The sequence below is a fragment of the Lactuca virosa genome, chromosome 8 (assembly GCF_052849685.1).
Source record: "Lactuca virosa cultivar CGN04683 chromosome 8, Lactuca_virosa_CGN04683_v6, whole genome shotgun sequence".
Taxonomy (NCBI): domain Eukaryota; kingdom Viridiplantae; phylum Streptophyta; class Magnoliopsida; order Asterales; family Asteraceae; genus Lactuca; species Lactuca virosa.
In genome coordinates, this window is record NC_136433.1 from 326649450 (window position 1) to 326661768 (window position 12319).

The 12319-nt window shown below is 39.1% G+C and overlaps 1 protein-coding gene across 1 annotated transcript; it reads right to left on the reverse strand.

Annotated features, from left to right (window-relative positions):
• Nucleotides 1–10013: 10013 nt before the first annotated feature.
• LOC145131632 (REF/SRPP-like protein At3g05500) lies at nucleotides 10014–11970 on the reverse strand. Its single transcript, XM_079066296.1, has 3 exons — nucleotides 11862–11970; nucleotides 11540–11770; nucleotides 10014–11327 (listed from the first exon to the last, which is right to left on the reverse strand). The coding sequence occupies exons 1-3, from the start codon at nucleotides 11874–11876 to the stop codon at nucleotides 10215–10217; spliced, it is 1359 nt and encodes a 452-aa protein (XP_078922422.1). The 5' UTR covers nucleotides 11877–11970; the 3' UTR covers nucleotides 10014–10214.
• Between the last annotated feature and the right edge of the window lie 349 nt (nucleotides 11971–12319).

Genomic DNA, 12319 nt, shown 5'->3' on the forward strand with positions numbered 1-12319 from the left:
TGTCAATGTCCATGGTAGTTTGGGAAGTTGATCTACTAATCAAATTTGCTCTCCCAGTGCTCCAAATTATTGCTGATTAAGCAGCACCAAGCAAATAGATAAGATCATTAAGGGTCATGTCATAGTCTGTTTCATAGTAGTCCCAAAGAAATTCACTATGTGACTTAGAAAGTGACGAACTTTCTCAAGAGTTTGACACCCAACTCTCCCGGCTTGTCAATATGTGACTTCATCTCCAAGATGCGATCACACATAGACCTTGCTTGCCAATAGGGCTTGAGTGACCTTGAACTTGTGGGTTAGGGAGAATAATTGGAGGAGGTGGAGGAAGTGAAGTTCCAAGAGATTTAGGAGGATCATAGATGTCTGAAACAGACATCTTTTTGGGAGATATTCAAGATAGTTGATCTAAAGTCCTTAATATAACACCCAATATGAAATATTAAGGCTAGGACCCAACAAACTATTTTATAACTTGGAAGAGGGATGCCGTAATCCAAGCTATAAAATATTTGAAGGTAGGTGAATGACGATTCACCAATTTCCACCAAGATAAACGAAATGTATTATTAGGTTTTAATTAGTTTTGAAACTCCTAGATTCTTTTGAGATTCATTGAACTTTTCAAAGGCATGTTTCAATCTCGAGTGTGCCCTTCAGGTTTTGTGACTGGGATGCCGAGGATCACAAAACAAGGTGTGAATAATCATGCAAATATACTTGGTACCCTTAATATTTACCCCTCAATCGATGTGCCGATTAACCACACACGCTCCACCGATACTATGATAAACATTAAGCTACCCTTTGCCTACCTTGTTAAATCAAGCTAGTGTGCCGGTTAACCACACACGCTCCACTAACTGACTTAAGCAAAGTGCAAAGTGTAATTTCATGGGTTAGCACCAAATTCACATTTTCCTAAGTAACTAAGATTGGGTATTATTAAGAGTTTAGTTACTTAGTATTTATCATTAATACTTTTAATGAAGGGAGAATTATAGTCCTTGTCCTACCCGTTCGGCTAACGACCCTCCACCGGTCAAGGAAGCGGTGGGTGAGAGTGGACACCCATTAAACTACCATTTTATAGGCAGTAACCTTATACCCCCTTATAGACCGGCTTCGTGAATGAGGCCTACTAATGGTAAGACGACTTTACTCTTATACATATATATAAATATTATTAACTTATAATATTATAAAGTATAAGGGTGTATTTTAGACATTTAAAATACTTGGTGGTTTAATCTATTAATTAAACTATACTCTTAATTTAATTAAATTTAAACCATGTCATTATGGAATTATTAATTCTCTTTTAATTAAACACTTTAATTATCTCTTAATAAAGTCCATAAGAGTTAATTGAATTATTCAATAAAAACATCATAATTCCAATTATTAAATTCAAAATTAAAACTATTTAATTAATTGTTTAAGTTATGAACCCAAGAGTTTTAGAATTCAATTCTTTTTTTTATCATAAAAAACTTTTTCCAAATTTCAAAACTTGAGGGCAAGTTTTGTAACTCTTGAAAACTTTTGGATTCCATAACTTATGGAGTTAAATACTTGTTTTATGATGAAACTTTTCATGTTCCATAACTTAAGAACAAGTTATGAAATTCTTTAAAACATTAAGACCAAGTTTTGTAACTCCATAAAAAAACTTTGAATCAATTTTTTTTAAAAACCTTTTCATATCCATAACTTATGGAGGTTTCAAAAAACTCTTTAGATCAAACTTTTAAAACTAATAAAATAATCATATCATTTTATCTTTTACTAAATTTGACCTAATTCAACTCATATAGCAAATGATTCAAATTTTACAAATAATTAGTTTTTCACAAAAACAAGTAATTATCTTAAAATTTGACAAACATCATGTTTTTTTTCCTTTTTTTTTCAACTTGAAAATAAAACATTTGCATCAATATAACAGAAAACAACCCATGGCTCTGATACCACTGTTGGGTTTTTGGTATAATACAACATCCTATGGTGCACATACAACCCTAAATACCTTGGATCTATGTTTTCACTAATTATACATGCAAATGGTTTCCAAGGCATTAAACCTATAACTAGCATACATTTGACATAAACCATATAAGATACTAGTTAGGATAACATACCTTTTGATGGAGCTTGAAGTCTTGGTGTATTTGGCCTTAAAGAGCTTAGCCCCAATAGTATGGAAGCCTCAAATGAAGTCACAACACATCATGGACAAAGGTGGAACTTGAGAGAGAATTTCATGCACCCAAAAACACCCATGAACTCCAAGAATGACTCAAGTGGCGTTTTTGAGGCTAAGAGCATGTATTTATATGTGTGGATTCCAAGGGTCATGGGTATAACCCAAATCCATACCCATGGGTTTTATGATCCATGGTTCATGTGGCCCAACTCTTTATGTATCCATACATAAACTTGGTCCAACATGGATCATAAGCCCAACACATATAAATATAACTAATTATCATAATTAGTCCCCACAGATTTAATTAGTCTCTTTTGATCACTAAATTAATTCCAAATTAATTATTTATCAATACTAATTAAAACATATGATTGCATATTAATATATTATAACTTATAATATATTCATAAACCATAAATTACCTTATCTCAAAAGTTCATCCTAACAAATTGTCATGATGATATGCAACCCAAATGGACCATGCTACACTCGGGTCGAGTACATACCAATAATAGTTATGGGCTTAGACATCTAATCCAACAACTGATCCAGAGTAACGCCAGACTGAGTAAGACTCAGAGTCCGAGTACAGAGGCCGAGATAGCAGAAATGAGTCGAGTACCGTATGCTTCCGCTGTAGGCTCGATCATGTATGCTATGACTTGTACTCGTCCTGATGTGGCCTTTTCATTGAGCATGGTCAGCAGATATCAGAGGAACCCTGGCAAGGCTCACTGGACTGCGGTAAAGTACATTCTCAAGTACCTGCGGAGGACTAAGGACTAGGTCCTTACCCTCGGTGGGAGTGAAGACTTGAGAGTATTAGGGTATAGTGATGCTAGCTTTCAGACTGATAGGGATAATTTTCGCTCTCAGTCAGGCTGGGTCTTTACCTTAAACGGAGGAGCAATTTCTTGGAAAAGTTCCAAGCAGGAGACAGTGGCTGATTCAACTTGCGAATCAGTGTATATAGTGGCAAGCGAGGCAGCGAAGGAGGCTATATGGCTAAAGAACTTCATTGGAGACCTTGGAATTGTACCAGCTATAAAGGAGCCTATAGAGATTTTCTGTGATAGTGAAAGTGCAGTTGCCTTAGCCAAGGAACCAAGGGATCACGGGAGATCCAGACACATCGACAGAAAATATCATTTCATCAGACATCGATTAGAAGAAGGACTCCTCGTGGCAAAGAGGGTATCATCGAATGAGAACCCGACAGATCCCCTCACGAAGGGACTGGGCAGGGTTAAGCATCTCCAGCATGCAAGGCGCATAGGGCTGAAGGATGATATTAGTTTTAGTAGTTAGATAGCTTTGAAATGTGTAAAGTGTAATTGACATTTGATGATAAATAAAAGTTGTATTTATTTATGAGTAAAGTGTTGCTATCCTTTGTCAATCGTTTACTATCATTTCATTTTGCATGTTTTGACTTCCAGAATAATTATGTTATGTTATTTCATATTATTCAAATTCTCCACAGTCGGTCATATGTTGGAAGTAGATATGAATCAAGACTGTCATGAGTTGGCTTGTAGAGGTCTAAGATGTTGGACATAAGTGGTGCTACAACACTCATGAGTGCTCATAAGTTATGAGTATTGGACTCAACCCACGCTCACTAGTATCACTTCATGGAATTTATCTCGAGTGATCGTGAGACGGTAATATCATATAAGTCTTCAAACCTAGAGATATGACTTGTTGCCTATGATTTGGTTATACATTGATTGTACGAAAACGCATTGGTAACTCGATGTTATAAAACGTGCATTTTTGTATGATTCAACAAGTAGTAGAACAAGCATATGAGTCGAAGTTTATTTGTTCCTTATTGGATTAAAAGCGATATCTGGGCCCCTCGATGATTTTGTGTTGACCCATGTACCGGGCCCGGTCAGAACTAAGTTGATGTGTTCAATTAAGTTCTATGTCAAACAAATCGGAAATCGAGAAACAAACTGCTAGACAATAAGTAAGACATTGTTCCATGTATTTGTCTGGCTGATATTTAGAACAGAGGATTATATGATCACTTATCTTAAATGGCATATCATCATCATCTCAGTTCCGCGAGACCTTGAAAGAGCTACGATTAGCATGGTCCATTTCCTGAAGTCATTCTTGCAGTTATAGTTATTAGACTTATCCAAGTGGGAGACTGTTGGATTAGGTGTCTAAGTTCATAACTATTTATGGAATGTACTTGACCCGATTAGCATGGTCCATTTGGGTTGCATGGCATCATGCATTTGGATAGACTAAAATGAGAGAAATAACACTTAAGGTTTATTAATATATTATAAGTTCTAATATATTAATAATATATTATTTAATTAGTATTGATCAAGAATTAATTTGGAAGTAATTAAGTGATCAAAAGAAGACTAATTAAATATATGGGTTGATTGTGTAAATCACCCATACTTGTATAGTGGGCTAATAGGTAAAACATTTGAGGAATCACACTTGAGGTGCTAGGCTCACAAGGTTCTCAAGGAATTCAAGCAACTAAAGGTATGTATTTCTTACTATCTTTTATGTTTAAAAGTTCCCCATGTATGCTAGATAGGTTATGAACCTTGGAAAAACAAATTTGCATGTATCATAGATAAAACATAGATCCAAGGTTTCTAGGGTTGCATGTACACCATAGGAGTGTTAGAATTCTCAAAGCCCTTCACTATTGTTCCAGTGGGAACCCTTCAACTAATTGTCATAGGACGGGACTATCCAAATGTGAATTGTAGCAGGAGAAAGTGTCTTGTTGCGGCAATTGTCGTCAGAAGTAGAGATGCTTAATCTGGGTAGGTGTGTGTACCTATCTATGGTTGGACCACAAAGCATGAGCTAGTGGACTCAGTGGGGTGACGACTGGAGGATGAGAATGTGGGGTGATAAAAGAGGGAACAGATCCGAGTGGGAGTAATCACTTAGGACTGTCAGGGAAGACCGTGGAGAGAGCCCATGGAGAGTGAGAGAGAGTCGTATGATTACGGGGAGCCGTAGCATACATGAGTCAGAGAGAGAGTATCGTATGATTACGGGGAACCGTAACATACATGAGTCAGAGAGAGAGTCGTATGATCGCAGGGATCCGTAACATACGTGAGTCAGAGAGAGAGAGAGAGAGAGAGAGAGAGAGAGTATCGTACGACTGCGGGGAGCCGTAACACTTGTTAGTCAGTGAGAGAGTGTTGTATAACTGCGAGAGCCGCAACCTTACTAGTCAGGGTTGGTGCAGAGGGGCTCTTAGGCCTGGGTAGCCATACCAGAGGAGTCTGTGAGGGCCTGGTGGCCGAACCAAGGGCGAGACTGGGTCTCGGCAGTGGTTAGAACCCCTTATGTTTTGAGTTAGAGAGGGATTGTCGCGAATCAGACGGATCGAGGTGTAATTCATACGTATAATCGTGGAACATGGGTCATGAGTTGAGCGCTAGATTGGAACGAGTGGTTCCAATTATGTGTCGGACCAGACTCTGATGGGTGAGTTTGGCTCTATCTTTGTAGAGGACGAGCAAGTTGGAAATTCGGGTGGATCTCATTCTGAGAGGGATGTGTTTTCATCTGCTATTTTAGACTTGAGTGGGCCAGTTCGTTGGTTTGAGAAGGACCACGAGATGCTTGGAACTAGCGAGTAGTAGACGACACGGGTCGGAGGTGAGGCGACTTCTGAAGGGGATTGTAGAGTTCGTTTGAGGTAATGCGAACTTCGTGACTTCGCGGGTCACATGATGGGCTGCGAAAGCTATTGCAAAAAGGAATTATAAAGTTGACTGTTGGATGGGAAACGAGTAGCCTTCGAGGTCCAACTGTTGGGGTCGGGAGTTGACCTGGTGTTCAGTGTCGGAAGGAACATTTGAGAGGAACTGGGGCTTATGATTATGTGTGTTAGAGGATCGCTCCGAGTTGACATGATCATTTTCTTGTGTTTGGGGACAAATTTTGAGGATCATTCCTTCAGAAGAGTTATGATAGCTATTTAGGTTGTGGGTCCTTGGTGGGATATGACCCTTCCATTCCTTTTGAGTTACGACTGGGATCGATTAGAGAATCAGAAATGGTAGAGTGTTCTTAGAGTCTGTTATTCAATGAGCGATTAACATGATGATATCTTGCGAGGACGGTCTGGCAGGGAGACAGACCACTAAAGTTTTCAAGTTCTGGAGAGACAGAATGAGAACCGCAGCAGCAGATGAGTCTGTCCTTTTTCGGGATTGAGAGTTTATGTTTGGGTTCAAGTGTCTTTGGGGGAGATTGTTGGATGATATGAGGTCCTATCGGTGGTATTTATGGGGTTATTGGGTTCGATCTATGTGTTGATAAGGAGCGATTTCGAGGGCGAAATCTAATTCAAGTGGGGGAGAATTATAACATCCTGTTTCGGATCGTCCATGATTTAGGGTTCGTGGGCTGCAAGCCGGGCATGAGAAGCCTCAGGGCTGCGACGAGTTGCTGGAAGCGTAGGGCTTCTCGTCACCTTTCCGTGGATTTGAGGTTCATTGGAAACGGAAATATAACGAGGAAGTTATGACAGTTTGGAGTTTTGGCAAGATAAGTCCCTTATTTGAGAAAGGTGGCAGTTGAGTACGTTGGGCGTACGTGTGTGTACGCTTTGCGTACTCATGTGCGTGAATTTGAAGCAGGGTGACCTAGTACGCTGGGTGTACCAGAGGACACGCTAGGCGTACTAGGCACAAAGTGAAAACACTAAATGAGGAGGTGTCCCTACATAAATAATAAGATGGCCTCATTCCTGGCCACCATCCTCAGACAATCAACCCTCTCAAACCCTAAATACTCATCCATTGAGCTTGTGTGTCCATTTGTGAGGTATTGAGTGATCTTGTATTTCTTTGGAGTGAAGAAAGAGCCTTGAAGAAGAAGGAGTGGGATTCTAGGCTTTGGATATGAGCTTATCTGAGTTTGAAGCTTCATGTTGAGGTATAAAGCTCAAAGCTTTCTCCCTCTTTTGGTTTGTGCATCATTTTAGTGAATTTTAGGGTTTTAGTCCCAAAGTTGGAGACTTTATGAGATATTGTGCTCCAGAGTTTATTATCAACTCCTTTGAGTATCTTAAATGGTGTAGAGTTATAAAAATCGAGACTTGGACGTTTGAATCAACCCATGCATGAGATATGATCATTTTGAGATAAGAGAGTGTGAGTTTTGGGTGTTTGGGACTTTATCAGCCATGCAAAGGCTTAAAGTCACATACTTTATGGAGTAAGAGCCTCTAGGGAATCCAGATCTGTGATATGAGCAAAGGTCTTAACGGGTTAAGACCAAGAGAGTGAGAAAAGCCATACTGGACGTACGCCGAGCGTATTCCTAGTACGCCCCGCGTACTGGGTAGGTGTCCCTGATCAGGCTTCGTGCATGCTTGTGTACGCTGAGCGTACCAAGGGAGGTACGCCCCGCGTAACCTCGCTGTGGGTGTTTTGGGCTAAATCTTATATTGGGCCTTAAGGGTTGGGCCTGGATTTTTGGGCTTGTGTACTAGAGATTTTGATCAGAGAAATATCATATATATGTGCCTTGGGCCCTTGTGTTGGGCTTGCCATTTAGACTTGAGAGTTGGGCCTCGGGAGAGCCCATTTATTATTGGGCCTTGGTGGGCCCAATGGGTTTTGGGTTATGGTTGGGCTGGTTAGTGGACTACCTTTAGACCTAATGAGTGAGAGTTTCAACTTAGATCCTAATTGGGTTAATTGTGGGTTTGGCTCAGAGATAGAGGTCGGTGCGCAACAAAAACGATTATAGGAGTTGTTCATCATCCGAGGTGAGTCTTCTCACTATACTTACCATGAGTGGTATCTATGTGTGACCGAAGGGTCTTTTGTGCTTATTTGAGTTATGTGATATATATGCTATATTTTACGTTTTACTGAGATCGGACCGGAGGGTCCAACCCGAGTTGTGGGACCAGAGGGTTTCCACTGAGACAGGACCGGAGGGTCCAAACCGAGCTGTGAGACCGGAGGGTCCTCACTGAGACACATGACAGGAGAGTCCACACCGAGACACATGAGACCGGAGGGTCCATGCCGAGTTATATCCATGAGAGGCTTATTATTTGTATATGTGGTATTTTAGGGAACTCACTAAGCTTCGTGCTTACCGTGTTATGTGTGATATGTGTTTCAGGTTCTTCTCAGGATCGCGGGAAGGCGCCGGCTTGATTGTACACACAAGAGAAAGAGTTATGTTTTGAGGATCCTGGATTATTAATCAAACAATTATGGAGTTGCGTTTTGTTAATTAAATAATTGGGATTTTTGTGAAATGTGTTATAAGAATCATGTGATTTTAAAATGAAAAATTTGTTTGAAAATTTACGGTGTTACACTTGTTGGTTATCATCTAGTGGAGTGCCCTAGGGATTGTACTTCATGGAGGTTAGTTGGTATTGAGATAGTGTGCGGTGTGAGGACTAGTAGGCGGTAGTGAGTTGTATGCTTCTTGTTTGCCTGTATTATGTGTCTGTTTGATCCTTCATTGTTTATATGTCGACATATGGTGGTAGTGGGTTGAGGCGATCCTGCTTTGTACTCTATGCCAAGATACCCGGTGTGGGCCGACTGTAAGCCGTAGGCACGGAGGCTCGGGAAGAGCAGTTGGGTTGAGGCGGTAGGCCAACAAACCTTGAGTATTCCAACCAGATGGCTAAGTGGACCCGATGCATGCTTGTATGTTTATCGTATGGGTATTTTGGGTGAAACTCGCTCAGCTTTGTGCTTACTCAGTTGTTTATTGTTTCAGGTATCATCAGTCGTCATGGGAAAACGAAAGTGTGACTGTACACATTCATTAGCAACAATGAAGATTTTGCGCTTTAATATTACTCTGATTTTAATAAATGTATTTGGAATAAACAATTTTATTCAAAATGGATTTATAAATGGGGAGCTCTACTTAAATAAAACGAAAAGTTTTGGTTGTGAAAATGAGACGTTACATTAATCATATAATATATTAATAAATTATTTATTTCAATTTCTAATTAGTTTATTAATTATATAATAAATTAACAAATCAACATTTCTCTCTAAAAGTCATTTTATTCAGTTACTAGGTATGAGAGCAACCCAAAAATGATTTTGTTTCTAATTCAAAAATATATCAATTTAGTGATTGATTTATACACCCTAATCGCCAACCTGAAATCGAGTTCATGTTGCGGAGAATCGAAAGGATCTTCTGGCTTTTGTGTGGTGGTTTGTCGGAAATTGAAGCCCTAGTCGAATAGAGAAGGATCAAACCAAAATCGAGGAAGTCAACGTTGCTACATCAGCTTTTCGGAGTTCTTTGAAGAAGACGATAATTCGAAGAAGACGATAATTCAAAGAAGGAACGCTTCATGGCAACATTAGGAAGAATAACACGTGTCTAAGATACGCATCCGGTAATTGACCAGCCAACTTTAAAGAACTAAACTTGCCAACCCCTCGAACTATTATGACCAATGTCCGAAATGATAAAATGTAACTATTCATAAGGGTCTTTGAATTTTAATGTCAGGACCATAGTATATATTACTTTTGTTTCCTGCCGGAATTAATTTGAGTGCATCGATCATTTATCATTTATCATTATCATTATGGGTATAAATAATAGTATTGATTGCTATATATAAAGATTGGGCATAGAAAATAATAAGAAATATGTTTAGATGAGAAATTAAATATCTCACTAACAATGCAAATATCTTTTATTTAGCTTTAGATATCTCCCAACAATGCAAATATCTTTTATTTAGCTTCCTTACTCTAATTCGTATGGTACGTAAGATACAGCTACCATGTATTCGGCAATCGGCATCGTATATAAGCCAAACAAATCGATTAAATTGGTTTGGGCATCTAATCTGCTGCAGCCGTAATCTTTTTTAAAGGGTCCTATTACATATATAATATATTACATATATAGATAGAACTTCACATTGTAGTAGGGTACAAATAACATGATAACCCATCATTTATATATGCAGATAACCGAGTATTAATTAATCTTCATCATCGTTCAACCCGACTACATCGCCAACAGCTGATAAACCACTGCCAACAGTCTCTAATCCAGCATTAGCGGTCTTCACCAACATGTATGCAACCTTCATCTCCTCAATGGGTATGATGGGCAAATAACCAAAAAAGCTATAACCCTGTTCATCCAAATCTTTCAACTTTTGATTGTACCACTCACATAACTTCTCGATCAGTGGGAGAATCGCTTTTCCCAATGCCTTAATGAGTTTGTATCGACTGAGTTTATAACAAATCTCAGCGATCGCCGGACAAATGAGAAGGGTTAACGCCGAGTACACAGAATGCAACGCTGCTTTTGTAGCGAATTCTTCAGTTCCCTGTATCATATTATCGGCTGCTGATTCTACAGCTTGTGATAGAGGGTTGTCCATCACCAAAGAAGCTGTGTTATCGATCATATGGTCTGCTGTCTCGGTGATCGAGCTTGCTATACCTCCCACGAGTGGGATATTTCCCATGATGTTGGAAGCCATTTCGCCAGCATCCTCTATACCACCGGCAACCGCTGCTAAACTATCGTTCTTTGTCTTCACCAACTTGTAGGCGGCCTCCATCTCTTTGATTGGTATCGTGGGTAGATAATCGAAAAAGCTATAACCCTTGTCTACCATCTTCTCGACTAAATTATTGTACGCGTTGCACAACTTCTCGATCAGTGGGAGAATCAGTTTTGCCAGTCTTCTAAACCATTCTTTGGTGTTGGCTTTATACCAAACCTCGGCGATTAATGGTACGGCAAGAAGGGTCAACGATGCATAAACTGATTTCAATGCTGCTTTTTTCCCTGCTGATTGAGCTTCCTGCATCATTTTGCCAGCCGCCGTGTTGAGAGCTTGGGATAGAGGATTATCGGTGACTAAAGAAGTTGTTTTATCGATCAATTGATGAGCTGCGTCGGTTGTATTGGAGATCGAGTCTGTTACACCGCCCACTACATTCCCCAAGATTGGGATACCACCCAAAAAGGACTTGGTTTTTGTTATTGCGGCGTTGGCGGTGTCTGTTGGATTGGAGATATGAGAATGCAAATTGCCAAGAAGGCTCTTCAATGAAGATGGAGCATACTCGTCAATCTGTCAAAGCAAAATTACATTTATATATTATAAATTAGTTTTGATTTTTTTAACATGCAGGGTTTATCTGGAAAAAAAACATCACTTAAAACTATAATGACCTAAATAGTTCAACTCTCTCTCTCTCTCTCTCTCTCTCTCTCTCTCTCTCTCTCTCTCTCTCTCTCTCTCTCTCTCTCTCTCTCTCTCTCTCTCTCTCTCTCTCTCTCTACCTTGTCATCAGCAAACACAAGAATACTTTGAAGAAAATCCGTGAGTTTGTTGAACAGCGGCCCGACAGCAGAACCTACGGTGCTTTCTACAGAAGCAATGGTTTTTTCAGAGATGCCAATGTGTTCTTTTATGAAAGTGTACACATTCGACAGTAATGCCAGAAATAACGCGACAATCTTGTTCAGAAACTCTAGGTATTTTAACTCTGTGGATCCTTGCTCGACATTATCCTGCATAATACCAACTCGGTATTGTCAAATGATTTCGTAAAATTTGAGAAAGAATCATGTTAAATTGAAACATCAATATATGGTAACCAACCTCGTCTGAATCCATGGTTAGTCGAACTCCGTGAACGAGCTCGGAACTATGGAAATTCGTAGGCCACAAAATTTAAGGAAATTTATGAAAAATATCTATATAATTCATGTAAAATATGGGTTGCCTATGTGTTTATATACTCTTATCATTTTTGTCTTTTACATTCTGTGGCATTTAACTAATGACCTATCCAGAACACATTTTTTATGTGGAAAACGCAACTCTGATTTAACATAATAATATTCAGAAATAACAATAGTAATTGAGTAATCAAAATTATGTAAATTTTAGTTTATCTTGATAATTAATTTTAATGACTTCCTCGCCGGTCATGGTACACATGTGTAAAAGAAGTTACATGCAGAAATCACATATGATGCTAAAAGGTTTGTAATGTATTTATATTAAAATAATACTATGTTATTAAAGTAACCAACTCACGTCACTACCTTCTCACC